General features: G+C 42.1%; 1 protein-coding gene across 1 annotated transcript in view; it reads left to right on the top strand.

Annotated features, from left to right (window-relative positions):
* The first annotated feature begins 4,373 nt into the window (after nt 1–4,373).
* Nucleotides 4,374–14,539, top strand: part of RIPK4 (receptor interacting serine/threonine kinase 4) — a 30,934-nt gene continuing 20,768 nt past the window's right edge. Inside the window, exon 1 of the mRNA XM_026713622.2 lies at nt 4,374–4,685. Within this exon, the coding sequence (XP_026569407.1) occupies nt 4,504–4,685 (182 nt within the window). The 5' untranslated portion in view covers nt 4,374–4,503. The remainder of the gene's footprint in view (nt 4,686–14,539) is intronic.

Raw genomic sequence — 14,539 nt, 5'->3', positions numbered from 1 at the left:
TAGTGATTAATAAATTGAGAGTTTTGCAAATCTTATGTTCATTACAAACTGGTTTGAAGTTATCTCCTGCTCTTTTGGGGATGTCTAGTTAGGCTTCATCTAGAAGACTGAAAAGTTTAAAGAAGAAAAGCAATGTATGAACCAATGCATAATATAGAGGCAGAAAGAGTAGCTTCCAAAGATAAATTGGTATAAACCAAATGTTACTTGTATAAATGATTTAATTATATCATTCTCCATTTATCTTCATTGAATACTTCTTTTGAAATATTTTAAATAGTGCAATTTTGAAAAAATACCAGAAAGTTAATTTTCCCCAAGTGAACATTTATCAGTTAAATTCCTTATGTGACTTCCTTGAGTCGTTATGGTTTTTTAAATCATGGTTTAAAGACTAACATGTTATATGAATTCAGCCAATTCATTCTGCCATAAATCATTGTTAAATACAACAATAGATGGAAGAAGATGGAATTTCAGGATGATCTTGATGGAGAAATTGAATAAAACAGGATAAAATGTAATAGAAACAAATGCTTCTTCACTGAATGCTTGAATATGAGATAGGCCTAAGGGTCTGCACAATGTACTGAGCATTAAAAGTTCCATGTCTACATGAATCTGTGTGGTCTGTTGCCAATCTGCATGTTTCCGGTCTTGTATGTTGGAAATGAAACAAAAGGGGGCTTTTTATTCTGATTCAGATCAAAATGTATTGATCATGGTACCACTGAGTAAAAAACTAAATTTAGGTGGTTTTCTTTGTGACAGTATGTGTGGATATTCGGTAGGCAGAATTGGCTAAGGAGAAGGAGGAGTGGGAGACCTCTGAAGAGGATGAAAAGGGGGAGAGTGTTGTTGGGATTTGTCACCCTGGGACATCAGCAGTGGCAGCTTCTCAGAGGAAACAGAGGAAGGACCAAGTGGGGGAAAATATGGGCTCAATGGGGTGGTAAGATAAGAAAGGATTAGCTGGTGTCATGTCATTCCCCAGGGGACATCCAAGAGGGCTCTTTCCATTACGTGTTTTCATTTTCCCACTCAATTGGTACCTATTTATCTACTTGTATTTGCATACTTTCGACCTGCTAGATGGGCAGGAGCTAGGGCAAATTGACTGGACTCGCTCTCCGGTTTTGAAGTGCCAAGCTCTCAACATCTCAATGGTCTTTTGACTCAGCATCCTAACTGCATGACCCACCGTGGCCCCATTAATAACATAATATTTCTCAGAGTCAGAATAGAGCTGGAAGGGTTTGGAGGTCTTCTAGCCCATCCTCCTGCTCAAGCAGAAGATCCTATACCAGGGGTCAGGGAACTTTTTTACCTCTTACCCCCCAAAAAATTTATAAACGCAGGCGTTACCCCTCCCGGCCTCTCCCCTCCCGGCCACCTCAGGCTGCTGACACATAATTTGGAGGTCGAGGCGGGAGGAGGTGCCCTCCCCGCGGCTGGGAAGAAGGCGGGATAGCTCGCTCCAGGGAATGAAATGTCACCAGGCTTCCCGAGGGCTTCTGGGAATTTTCTCAGGGCCAAGGCAGCAGTTGCAGGTGCCTCTTCGCTTCCTGTGTGCCTGGCAGTGATGAGAGGCTTCGGGGAGGGAGCCGGGCTGGCTGGCTAGTTGGCAGGCAGGCAGGGCCTGGGGCGAGGAAGCGGGAAGGGAGGATGATATTTGGGAGCCACGGTGACACAAACTGCGCGCGAAGCGTGCGGTCATCGCAGCGCGGGGAAAGCGTCCCTTTTCCCAAAATGCTCTGCCCTATGCCAGAAGCTCGCCTTCCCTAAAAACGGGCGGCGCGGCTCTTGCAGAATCTAGCCTGGAGTCATTTCCGACCCAGGAAACAAGGGTGGGGTGGAGGGGATAAATTTGCCTCAAGGGTGTTTTAATAACTGCTGCTATGCCGATAGTTCCGCCATTGGCCAGCGCAACCTCCTCATTACCCCCAGATTTTCACTTTTACCCCATTTGGGGTAATTTACCCCTGTTCCCTGACCACTGTCCTATACCATTTCAGACAAGTGACTGTCCAGGCTCTTCTTAAAATCCTCCAGTGATGGAGCACCCACAACATCTGAAGGCAAGCTGTTTCACTGGTTGATTATCCTGTTAGGAAGTTTCTCAATTCCAGGTTGCTTCCCTCCTTAATTAGTTTCCCTCCTTTCTTTTCCTGCCTTCTTGTGCTTTGGAAAATAAATTGATGCCCTCCTCTTTGTAGCAGCCTCTCAAATACTGGATTGCTACTATCATGTCCTCCCTACTCCTCCTTTACTCTAGACTAGCCAAACCTAAATCATGCAGCTGTTCTTCATATGTTTTTGTATCTAGGCCTTTAATCATCTTAGTTGTTCTTCTTTGTACTTTCCCAAAGTCTCAGCATATCTTTTGTAATGTGGTGACCAAAAATGGATGCAGTATTCCAGGTGCTATCTTACTAAGGCTTTATAAAGCGGTATTAATACTTCACGTGATTTTGATTCTATGCCTGTTTATACAACTAAGGATTGTATTAGCTTTTTTGGCTGCTGCTGCACACTGATGACTCATATTTAAGTGATCATCCACTAGGCCTCCAAGGTCCCTCTCAGTTACTGTTTTTGAGCCAGGTTTCATCTAAATCTGTACTCGTAACATTGGTTTTTCCAGCCCAAGTGCAAAACCTTACTTTTCTCGATATTAAATTTTATTTTGTTGGATAGGGCACATTGTTCAAATCTGTCAAGATCTTTTGGATCCTGAGTTTGACTTCTGGGCTGTTGGTTATTCCTGCCAGCTTAGTGTCATCTGCAAATTTGATGAATTCCCCTTTTATTCCCTCGTCTAAATCACTTATGAAGATATTGAAGAGTACTGGCCTTAAGACAGGTTGTAAGCAGGTACCCCACTGCTTACTTCCCTCCATGTAAATAGAGTACCATTAAGGACCACTCGCTGAGTAAGGTTTATCAGCCAGTTATTGTTATTGGTGTAATTAATACCAGGCAAACACAGACAAAAGAATAACAGTTGGGTGTCTTCTACTCCAACCCTCTATTCAAGTTGGTGGTCTTCTACTCCAAACCCTATTCAAGCAGGAGACTCTATACCTGTGATGGTGAACCTATGGCATGTGTGCCACAGGTGGCACGCAGAGCCATTAGTGCAAGCACATGAGCCTCAGCCAAACCTACCTGCACTGCACATGTGCATACCTCCCAGCTGATTTTTGGCCCGTTTGAGGCCATTTTTGCTCTCCTGGAGGCTCGAGGGAAGCCTTTGCAGCCTCTGGAGGCTGAAAAACAGGCCTTCTGGAAATACTGGAAGTGCTGAAACAGGCCCATTTTCAACCTCCCAAGGCTCCAGAGGCTTCCTTCAAGCCTCCAGGAAGGTGAAAACAGCCTCAAATGGGCCGAAAATCAGCATGTGCAGTGCAAGTAAGGGTGAGGGGGTGAGGGTGGGAGTTGCACATGCATGTGTGTGGGTGGGGCGCATTGAATTGTGGGTGCTGGCATGTGTATGCTATCATGCACGTGTGCGCTTTTGGCACACCACAACAAAAAGGGTTGCCATCATTGCTCTATACCATTCAGATCTCTTTGAATAACTCTGGGATAAAGAGAAATTTTCTGACAGTGAGAGCCACCAACCCACGGAACAGAAGTTGCCTTCAGAAGTTGTGGGAGCTTCATCACTGGACGCTTTCAAGAAGAGGCTGGTCTGCAACTGTCAGAAATGGTGTAGGTAGGTGTTAAATTCCGAAGAAAGGGGAGGCCACACCAGAGCATTCTGTAACACGCTTTATTCAACGGGAATAAAGGGGGCTGTCGCGTCTGCAGCTAACAGCAGACTAGCTAGCGAACAGCGACTGGCTTGACCTAGCAGGGAGCCAGCCAATGGGGGATGCAAACGCCCCCCAGGATGGACGAACCTGATAGAGAACTTGTGTTAGCCCCGAGGACATAACAGTAGGGTCTCCTGCTTGGGCGGGGAAGCGGGGGGGGGGTTGGACTAGTCACTAGAAGACCTACAAGGTCCCTTCCAACTGTTAAATTTAATTTAACATTAAATTTAAATTTAATCTGTTAAATGAGAATAAAAAAGTGCTCGGTTTTTACACTGGAAACGAATATTTAATTGAAAAAGATTCTCAGTTCACTCTGTCTCACACCGTTTTCTTTTTTCCCCCTTTTGATAAAAAGAGAAGATAAAAAGCCATTTTCTCTAAAAGATGCCCAAAGTAATTCTGCCCCCGCGTTTCCGTGGAAAAAAACCGTCTTTTACACCAGCCAGCGATTGTGCAACCGCTGTCTTGTTACAACAGCCACTTCAGCTCCCGGGACTCCTCAGATTACGCTGCAGACGAAGCGGCGAGCAGCGAACCCCCGGAAGTGACGTCAGAGTAGGTGCGTGAGTACACCTTGAGTCACCTGGAGAAAAGAGACAGTGGCGAGAAGCGAGGCGGGCAGTGGGGTCGGTGCCTGAGGAGAGAGTCCCGCTGCCGCGCTGGGGAGCGCTCCAAGGGCCCCATGGAAACGGAGGGTCGCTCCTCGTGGGCCATGGGGCTGCTGAAAACCTTCGACTCAAGCGAGTTCGTGAACTGGGAGAAGATCGGCTCCGGGGGCTTCGGGCAAGTTTACAAAGCCCGCCACGTCCAGTGGAAAACATGGCTCGCCATCAAGTGTTCGCCCAGCCTGCATGTGGATGAGAAGTAAGTGCCCGCTTTGCGTCCGAAGGAGGAGAACCGAGTTGGTCGGCGCGCCCCTAGCCTGCGCTGCAGGAAGCAGCACGAACCGAGCCCCCACCCCACCCCCAAAAGGCCAACCTGCCGGGGGCCGATGAATTTTGAGGACGCTGCAAGCGAGCCGAGACCGTAGGGGGCTAGGACACGCTTGAGATGCTTCGGTGACAGTTCGGTTAGGGGGCGGGAGGGCTTAGAAACTTACCCGGTGCAATGTTTGAAGAAGACAGAGAGACGCTCGCAGATAAAAACGGATCGCTTAACTGGTGAAATTCCATAGGTGTCAGACTTCGCCATCGCAAAGGGCTTGTCGGTCTGTTTAACTCTGCAAAAGTTAAACCGCTTCGGAAGCAGAGACATTCACAGTCACATCACTGCAACGGTTTGGGGCCAGTTTAGAGAATTCGTGAAACTTTCTTTCTTTCTTTCTTTCTTTCTTTCTTTCTTTCTTTCTTTCTTTCTTTCTTTCTTTCTTTCTTTCTTTCTTTCTTTCTTTCTTTCCTTCCTTCCTTCCTTCCTTCCTTCCTTCCTGTTTTAATCTTCACTTGCAGAATTCGGAATATATGCTCTGAAAGCCTGCTTGCAATTAAGGCTTAACGCACGGGTTTTCTCTGCTGATCTGCGGTCTTTTTACAAATGAGCTTGAGGAGGGTTCCTAGTCACTTAAAAAGGCGCTGCTCCCCCTTCTACGGCGGGTGGCCGTGCTCGTGTGCGCTACAAAGATTCATGTTGCCTTGTAAAGCAACCGTGAAGAAAGGCAGGGAAAGGAACGGAACGCGAGAAGTGCAGAAGACACCTGCCTCTCAACTCGATTGAAAGTGCCATTAATGTTCTTTAACCGTTTGGTTGTGTCCAACACCCGAGGTAGCTTCCCACGGTTCCCTTTTTTTTTTTTTTTTGCAACTCCCACATTACTCGGTGCAGTTCTTGTGCCTCTGGATGTTGCTCCCCGAGTGTAAAACGATTATTTTCATTATACGGTGCCGTTTTACATCGGATTACAAAGGACGCGTTTATACACTGGGGCGGATTTGCCTCTAGATTTGCGCTTAATGGCTCCTTTGTAACGCACCCGATAAAAAGAGGCTGTACAAGCAGAGCGAGTTCAGAACCGCCTGGAACGCTGGAAGCGATCGGCGAGTCGCTGCCTGTGCTGTTCTTGCCCTGCTCTTCCTTCGGGGCGGGGGCGGGGGTGTGTGCTTCAGAATTACGTGGAAAGGACTAGTTATTCCGCGAAAGGTGATGGCGTGCAAAGAGGAAAAGGGAGAGGCCTGCGTGGTTTTCTGATACAAAGCTAGGTAGATGGTGGGATTGCGTTCATTGACTTTACTAAAAGCTGCTCTTCAATTTCTGAGAAGAGGGCAGCTAACGCTGAATTGTGTTCTTGTGGCTGGCTTGTTGTTTGGCCTAACTTATCTGAACCCAGCTAGTGTGATTTGAAAGCTATGTATGATTCATACCCTTAGCATAGTATGTGAACCTAGTCAATTATTGTTAACTCTAGTTAAACAATGTACTGCATGGTATACTGCAGAGTTTCTCAACCCTTAGTGACTTTACATTGACCTGACCAATGGCGTAGTGTGATGTGTGAACACATTTGGTGCCATCTTGGGCTGTCACGGTGCCTTGGATTATAGCACTGTTCCATTATCTGCAAACTTTCTGCTCTGCCATTTGGACGTTGCCAACCAGTACTTCTAAAAATATTTTGACAAAGAAGCATTGAATGTTTTTAATCCTTCACAAGGTGTCACTTGTTCCCTAGATTGCAATGAGTGTTAGATCATGTGTTTTGATTAAAGGATCACAGAGCCGGTGCTAGAAAAATGTATACTCAGCCAGAGGACCTTGGAGAGAAACACGTATAATATTAGACATTACTGTTAATGTCAAAACAGGTCTTAATATTAAACACCTGAGAAGAAGCCACATTATGATTTGCTTGTTTTATCTTGTCGACTTGGCATGGTAGGTGGAACCACCCACTATGATTTAACATATATGAAAACTAGCTACTCTATAGTAGTTGTAGTTTTCTGGGTAGGTTATTTTTTAAAGCAATCTATTATATATTTTTCGTTTTGAGCCCAATTCAGTGTATTTTTTATCCCAAACTATAATTAAAAATCACCTTAATAAATGTACATGTCAGATTTCCCTGTATTCCAAGTCATTTTGGGAATCTGACGTAATTACAGTGTATAACAACTATATATGCATTACCCCCAAATGTAATGATATCAGTTTGGATGTTCTTGTCTTAAAAACATATATATATTTAATACTTACAAGATTTCTAGGTAGGGATAGCTATATAGAAAAAACAGATTAGGGCCATTAAAAACTACATCCTGCTCAGTGTAAGAATCCCCTACAACTTTCTCAAACTTGACAATTTTAAGATTGTGTGGACTTCAATTCCCAGAATTCCCTAGCCAGAAGTACTGCCCTAAAGCATCACCAGCAAATGTCTCTATAATCCTTGGTTCACATATAGGTTGTAGGAAGCAATTGCTGGGGCCAAAAAACAAGAGAAGTGCCACTGTGCATATTTTCTGCTTATGGGCTTTCTCTTGGCATCTGATTGGGCACTGTGGAACAGAATACTTAGCTAGATAATCATTTGGTTGATCAACCTCAGATTTGATGTTCTGTGTTGGCTTTTGTTTTATGGATCTATATGTACTTTGCTTTATAATTTGAGGTTCTCCCTTCTGGGCCAGCTCATTCTCTTGGGGCATTTTTGTAGCTATCAAAAGTTTAACCTGATATCTTCATGCCTGTTTTCTGGGTCCAAGTCGTCTGAACAAAGCAGTGACAATTTACATATCACCTTGCATGTGATGCATCTATTACCATATCTTTAATAAACTCTACAAATATACTCCTCTGCAGCCTGTAGGTGGCGAATAATATATGTATAGATTGCACTAGGTAGGGCATACTGATCTTACATGTGTATTTCTTAGGTATTTTAGTTTGCAGACTTTTGAGATTTAATGTAATACTATTTATCCACATAGGAAATGTTAAAAATTCTTGTAGAATCAATTTGTTTGAAAGTATATGTTTTAAAATAATATCTGCTTATATGTGTGAAAATATCAGGTGGTAAACATGGAGCTAAATTTCAGTAATGTGGATGTTCTCAAATCTAGTTATAAGGTGCCCTGTTAGAATTTGGTTAGTGACTATTTTGGGAGGCCCTTCATTCACTTTTCTGCCTATTTTAGGCTATCTGTTCACTGGTTTTTGTAGCTGAGCCACGTAATCTAAATTGCATGTCGTGCTGAGTGAAACTATAATTTGATACTGATTAAGGTAGCTTCAAGTGTTAAACTGTATTGTTTATGAAAAAGAAAATGCAAAAATTGTTCATTTTATATGTAGAAATAATTTCCTAAATGAGATCAAATGACTCCACATTTTTGGGACATATATAACAAGACAGATAATGGCAGACACATTACCCAATACTGATAGTCCTCAACATTTGACCACAGTTGAGCCCAAAATTTCTATTGCTAAGTGAGACAGTTATTAAGTGATTTTTGCCCCATTTTACAACCATTCTTGCTACAGTTAAGTGAATCACTGCAGTTATTAAATTAGTAACATGGTTGTTAAGTGAATCTGGTTTCTGCATTGACTTTGCATGTCAGAAGATCACAAAACATGATCATGTGACCATGGGAATCTGCAATGTGAAAACTGGTGATAAGTCTCTTTTTTCAGTACCATTGTAACTTCAAATGGTTACTAAATGAAGGGTTGTAAATTGAGGATATGCATTTGTCTCCTGTTACACATTGTTTCTTGTAGTACTGTGTTTCTCATAAAATAAGGCCGGGTCTTATATTTTTTTGAGCCCCGAAAAAATGGCTAGGTCGTCTTTTCGGGGGTGACTTAATTCCCCCCCTTGCATCCTCATCTAGAGCGCCCCACGGGCAGCCTCACCACCAGCCACTCCTAATGGGTGATCATGGCGAAGTGCAGAGAGCTCCCTACTCCCACCAAACACCTTTGCTGCAGACCTAAGACCTTTGGCACCCGCCGCTGTTACTTTCCCTTCTACCCATTCCGCCGCCACGTTTGGAGCTGCCGCTTCCATGTTTGGAGTGCCGCTGCCATTTGGAGTGCTGCCGCCATTTGGAGCACTGCCGCCACGTTTGGAGCTGCCGCTTCTGTGTTTGGAGTGCCACCACCATTTGGAGTGCCGCCGCCATTTGGAGCACTGCCATCATGTTTGGAGCTGCCACTTCCGCATTTGGAGCTGCCACCATGTTTGGAGTGGCGGCGGTGCTCCAAACAGCGGCAGTGTTCCAAATGCGGAAGCAGCAGCTCCAAACGCGGCAGCAGCTCCAAATGTGGATATGTCAACTCCAAACAGCGGCAGTGCTCCAAACAGCGGTGGGTCCCAAATGCAGAAGCAGCAGCTCCAAATGCGGAAGTGGCAGCTCCAAATGCGGAAGCGGCAGCTCCAAACATGGAAGTGGCAGCTCCAAATGCAGAAGCGGCAGCTCCAAATGCAGAAGCGGCAGCTCCAAACGGCAGTGGTGCTCCAAACGTGGAAGTGGCAGCTCCAAACGCGGTGGCAGCATGGGCAGAAGGGAAATCAACAGCGGCAGGTGCTGAAGGTCTTGGGTCTGCCGCAAAGGTGCTTGGCAGTAGGGAGCTCTCCGCGCTCCTAATGGCAAGTCCCCCTGCACTTCCCCCCATTTTGCATGTTTTAAAATAGGCCTAAATTTGGGGGGAGGGGCTTAATTTCATTTTCTGCCTAGAAAACATGCTGGGTCTTCCTATTGGTGGAGGTCGTATTGTTGGAGAAACACGGTATGTTTGGTATAATATTCTATAGCAGGGGTGTCAAACTGGATTTCTTCAAGGGCCGGATCAGCATTGTACTTCTCTGTGGGTGGTGGGGAGGGGTAGCGAGGTAACGGTGGGGTGGGATGGATGCCTCCTGCAGCATCCTGCTGGTCAAAATGGGGCACATGGCCCATTTTTGGCCATTCTTCAGCCTGTTTTTGGTCCGTTTTTGTGCTGTTTTGGGCCTGTTTTTCAGCCCACTTTGGGCCCGTTTTTGGCCTGTTTTTTGGCCCATTTTCAGCCTGTTTTTCAGCCCATTTTTGGCTGGCTGAGTGCTGCAGGAGGCCATTGAGGGTGAAAATGAGGCATGGGGGCCTGCACATGGCCCGTTTTAACCACCAGAGGCATCGTGGGCCGGTCCTTTGATATTTCTAGGCTAGCCCTGTGGATTTAAGCACCCCACGGGCCAGATCTGTCCTGTGGGCCTTGAATTTGACACCCTTGTTTTATAATATTCTAAGCAGCTTTTATCCAATCCAATAACTTGCAAAATAGTGGGAATTTTAACTATAATAGTTGGTCACATAAATTACTCTGAGGTGACATGTATAAAGTTGGTTTGTAGGAAAACAATTGGTCACTACTGTTTTGGTAGAAGTTCAAAAGCTAAAAAATATCCCGAAAACAGTTGTGGAGAAATTGTGTCACCCAATTGAGTATAATAATATTCAGAATTTATTATCAGTCTTATTTATGAGGTTTTTGATCTTGCGTACCACCCAGAGTCTTTTTAATGTGGTCAGAAATGTAAATAAATATAAAGCAAAAGCACTTGACACATTGAATGAAATAAGGGGGAACATTTTCTTTAGGTGAACAGAGTGCAAATGTGAAAAGAGGTACAGCACCTAGATCTCTATTTCAAGGCAAACATCTTCTGTTTTTTTCTTGTATATATTTTCTTGTATATATTCGGATGCTAAAGATTGTAGGATGGCATCAAAGTCAGGTCACTCCATGAAGGTAGTTACGATATGTTTTTCCTGTACAGTTTTGTTTATACAGATCTGGGTGTTTTAAGTACTAAGTAAAAATAAGGAATTTGGGGGTAACTAGCTTTTTGGAATGTTATTGTTTCTGTAATAGCATTTGTACTTCTAAGCGGTACAATGGATATTTTCTTTCTAAAATTATCTAGCTGCAGAGATAAGCTACCTTTGGATTGAAATGGAACAGTCTGTTTCAGTAATGAATAAACCAGTAAATAAAGCACTGCATCAGAGCTTCCTTGTCACATCAGATTGGCTGCTCTGTTGATCTTCAATGGTCTTTTGCCCAGGGCCAGAAAATATTTCCAATGAAGTAGATGGGGAAAGTTAAGCAGTCCTTCTTAACACTGTCAACTGGAGGCACTGAGGCAGGGCACCCCACTTTTCCATATCAATCTCCATCTCAGAATGGATTGTTCCAGCAATCGGAGTTGAGGCAACTATGTAAAACAGAACAGCTTTAGGCAGCTCTGCCACAATGTGTCTGGACCTCAGCCATGATGAATAGAAATATTTACCTCATTCATAAACGATGACTATTGTTGTTAAACTTATTGCTTGCAACTAATGTCCTGTGCAATACCTAATGCAGAAAAAAATAAATAAGGGCAACTCCAATGGTATATTGCCCATTGCTTATCAAATACTGGGTGGACCTGGTGCATTCCAGGCAACTATAAATTACCAGTTGCTTTGGTTAAATAGCATATCTTCCTGGCTGGGATCCATTCCCAACACATGATCAATTATGTGTTAGTTTGTGCTACTAATCAAACAGTGCCTGCTGCGGCTGTAGAGGTCAAAATACGCAGCCCAGAAGCAGGAAATAGCCTTGTTTTGAAATTCAAATTTAAAAAAAAACATATAAGGAAGTTCATCTTAGATCTGTTGTAATTAAAAAAAACCAATTTGTGTTATTTGAGGCCTGTACTAAAGCTTCAAGACTGGATATATTGGAGAAATATTTATTGCATAGACCTTATATGTCATGTTTTAAGACTGTTGGAATTGAGGTAAAATAACAGTTCCTGTACTTGTGGGAATATGCTAGGAAGAAAAAACTCAAATCATCATGCACTAATTAATCAATGCATTTATACATTAATTTACATGGCCAATATTCTAATCCAGGAGTGTCTTTAACTACTTAAAAACAACTGTTATATATACAGTATTAAAACTTCTACATAGTGTGAATTGATTTTCCATGGATAGTATTTTAATTCAAGTGTCTATAGATTCTGTTCCTATCTCTGGCAGACCCTGTATCTCTTTCTGCTAAGTTTACTGTTAAAAATGGAGAGACATAAATCAATGTGTAAAATATAACTCTTCTAAGAGTTTCTCTGTGTGTTGACAATCTGATGCAATTGGGAGTTCACATCTACATGCTAGAGATTTTTTTGTGATTAGTAAACTTTGACAGTAAAACACCAACTTTCCCTATTTCCTGATCTCCAAAATCAAGCCCCATCATTCCTAACCAGCCATATGATTAACAATGAATGGTTTACTAAGAAAATGCTTGATTATGAACCAAATTTTACCTTTGTATGGTCTTTGGAATCTGGAAAACTCAACACAATTCAAAGTATATTTCTTCCATCTTTCATTAAAATAGCTGGAGGTAATTGGTAGTTTACAATTTATCTGGAGGTGACAGAAATTTCAGGGAGGGTAGGAGAATCATATTACTGTAATTAGTATTTTTAAGAGTTCTTAATATTGGTAATGCAGTATTATATCTGTGGTATTTATTCTTTGGCTTAGTGTTTTAGGCTGAGTTGTAAAGATTGTCTGGAGTCTGAGTATTTGTATTTTCTCAAAGTTATCTGCTTAATTCCAAAATACTTGCTTTAGATTGTGTAGTATGTGAACTGGAATTTTAGGTATCAACCCAGGGAACAAGGCTGCTCTTTGGGCTCCTTGTTGGATAAGCACACATTTTCTACAAGTGAGTAATACAGCAAAGCACCTTGGGAGGTAATTATTGTGGCTATCCTCCCTTCCCAGTTGTATACTCCCAGACTTCATTACCTAGTGGAATTGTGGTGGGCAGTGAGAAAATAAAATCTAAGGTGGAACATTAATTTTTTCAACCAGGAAAGAGAAGATGGTGTTTAATTCCTAATGAACTGTTTTCCTTCACTCCCATTTTATTCTCTTGAGATGCTCAAGGATGTCTTGTTGAATTCATACAATCTGTTTAGTATTGGACACCACTGGACAGGGAAACCTTTACCTTTAGTATTGCATACATTAGAAACTTTTATTCAGATCTTTTTTTTGCATTTACTGAAGTTAAGGTAATAAAAATGTGCTTAGCCCAGCACAGAAAAATGGGAAAGCTCAGCCTCAACATTATGTGCCATAGAACTTTGCCTTGTCTCACTCACGATAACCCTTGTTGCTTCACAAATATTAACCATAATATTATTCTGCCTTATCCAGAAGGTGTTGGCATTTCTTAAAGTGCCAGTAAATAGACTGCTCTATAGCACCCTTCACATAGTGGTCCAAACCCTTTGTAATATCTAATTATTTTACTTGTGATTTTGGAGAAGTATATTCACCAGAATGCATGCCAGTTTTTTGTTCACTATGTGGTTTTATTTTTATTTTTTTAATCATTTCTCCAGAGCAATTTTATCAGGTAGGTTAGAGGATGCTGTATACCCTCTTATTTTTCTTCCTTTTGATCTCTTTGAGTCATAATCAAGAAAAGAGTACAAACCACAAGCACAAACTTTAAGCAGTCCTATGATTTAGTGAATAGTTTGATTTTGTGTGGGGTAAATAAAGTTTCTTCCTACTATGGTAAAGTGGTCTGAAACAGGGCTCTCCAACCTTGTCAACTTTAAGACTTGTGGACTCCCAAAGTTCCTCAGCCAGCTTGCTGTTCTAAAATATAAATGAGTGAGTCTTTAACAAAAAAGAAGATTATAACTATTTCTCCAAAGCATTTATCATGAGTTGGGGAAAATGCCATATACATTTACAAGTGTGTTTAACTATCACCTTGGGATTAGTACTAACTGTTTACTTCAGTTATCAGAGCAAGGTTTATTCATGTTCAGATATTTTTATTCAAAGAATTTAACCCTCTTCTTTCTCAGAAGTTTTGCATCACACAGTATGTTGTGCTCTGGCTTGTTGAACAACGTGGAATCCCTTGTGAAGTCAGCCTATATAAATTTATGGCTAATTGGCCAATTCCTAGATTTTCTCTCCTGTTTTTTAACTGGTTTTGTCTTGCATCTCTGTGCATTGGTTAGGTATTTGAACAGGACATAAAAATAAACTTCAAATAAACCAGGGAACCACACAACAAGTGCCTCTTTGCATCTTGTTTCAAGTGACAATTGCAGTCAGAAGGCAGCAAGAAAGCAGTGGAAAGCAGTGGATTTCAGCAGTGGATTACTGCTCTAAAAGGAATCAATGTATTCACAGTCTCCTTTCATTCATCACATAAATCAGAAAATAAACCACATGATGGTTTTAATCAGATCATGAATGCAGTAATTGTATGTGGGTCTGAGTAACCTTAACTCTGAATATTTGGAAACAATACTTCGAGGTTCATCTGAGCAATCCATCAAATGGAAATAACTATGGGGCCATTTGGGTGTTTGTTTTTAACAGTAGAGGAAGAATGTAAGGAATAATTAGATGATTCCTAATTGAACAGATATTAAATAGGGGTGACCATGATCTAAAAAAAGATAACTTTCTCTCTCTAAGGTAGCATGGATAAACAGCAAATTCTTTTAGGCAGTTTGCTTTGTCTTTATTAAACACTAACTTTCAAATAACTATTTTGAAGATTAATGTTTTTCTGACAAGGCAGTGCACGGCTAGCTTCTGAATCACAGTTCTGGTAATGTCCATATTTCTTAAGTTGTATCTTTTTAGGTGTTTAAACTTCTGCAGCTGAAAACAAATAGGTGGTGGCAGTTAAGTGTG

This window comes from Pseudonaja textilis, chromosome 7 (assembly GCF_049901715.1).
Source record: "Pseudonaja textilis isolate UNSWEBS1 chromosome 7, rPseTex1.2, whole genome shotgun sequence".
In the NCBI taxonomy this organism is placed as follows: domain Eukaryota; kingdom Metazoa; phylum Chordata; class Lepidosauria; order Squamata; family Elapidae; genus Pseudonaja; species Pseudonaja textilis.
Note: the sequence above shows the minus strand (reverse complement) of the source record. Positions and strands in the feature narration are given on the sequence as shown.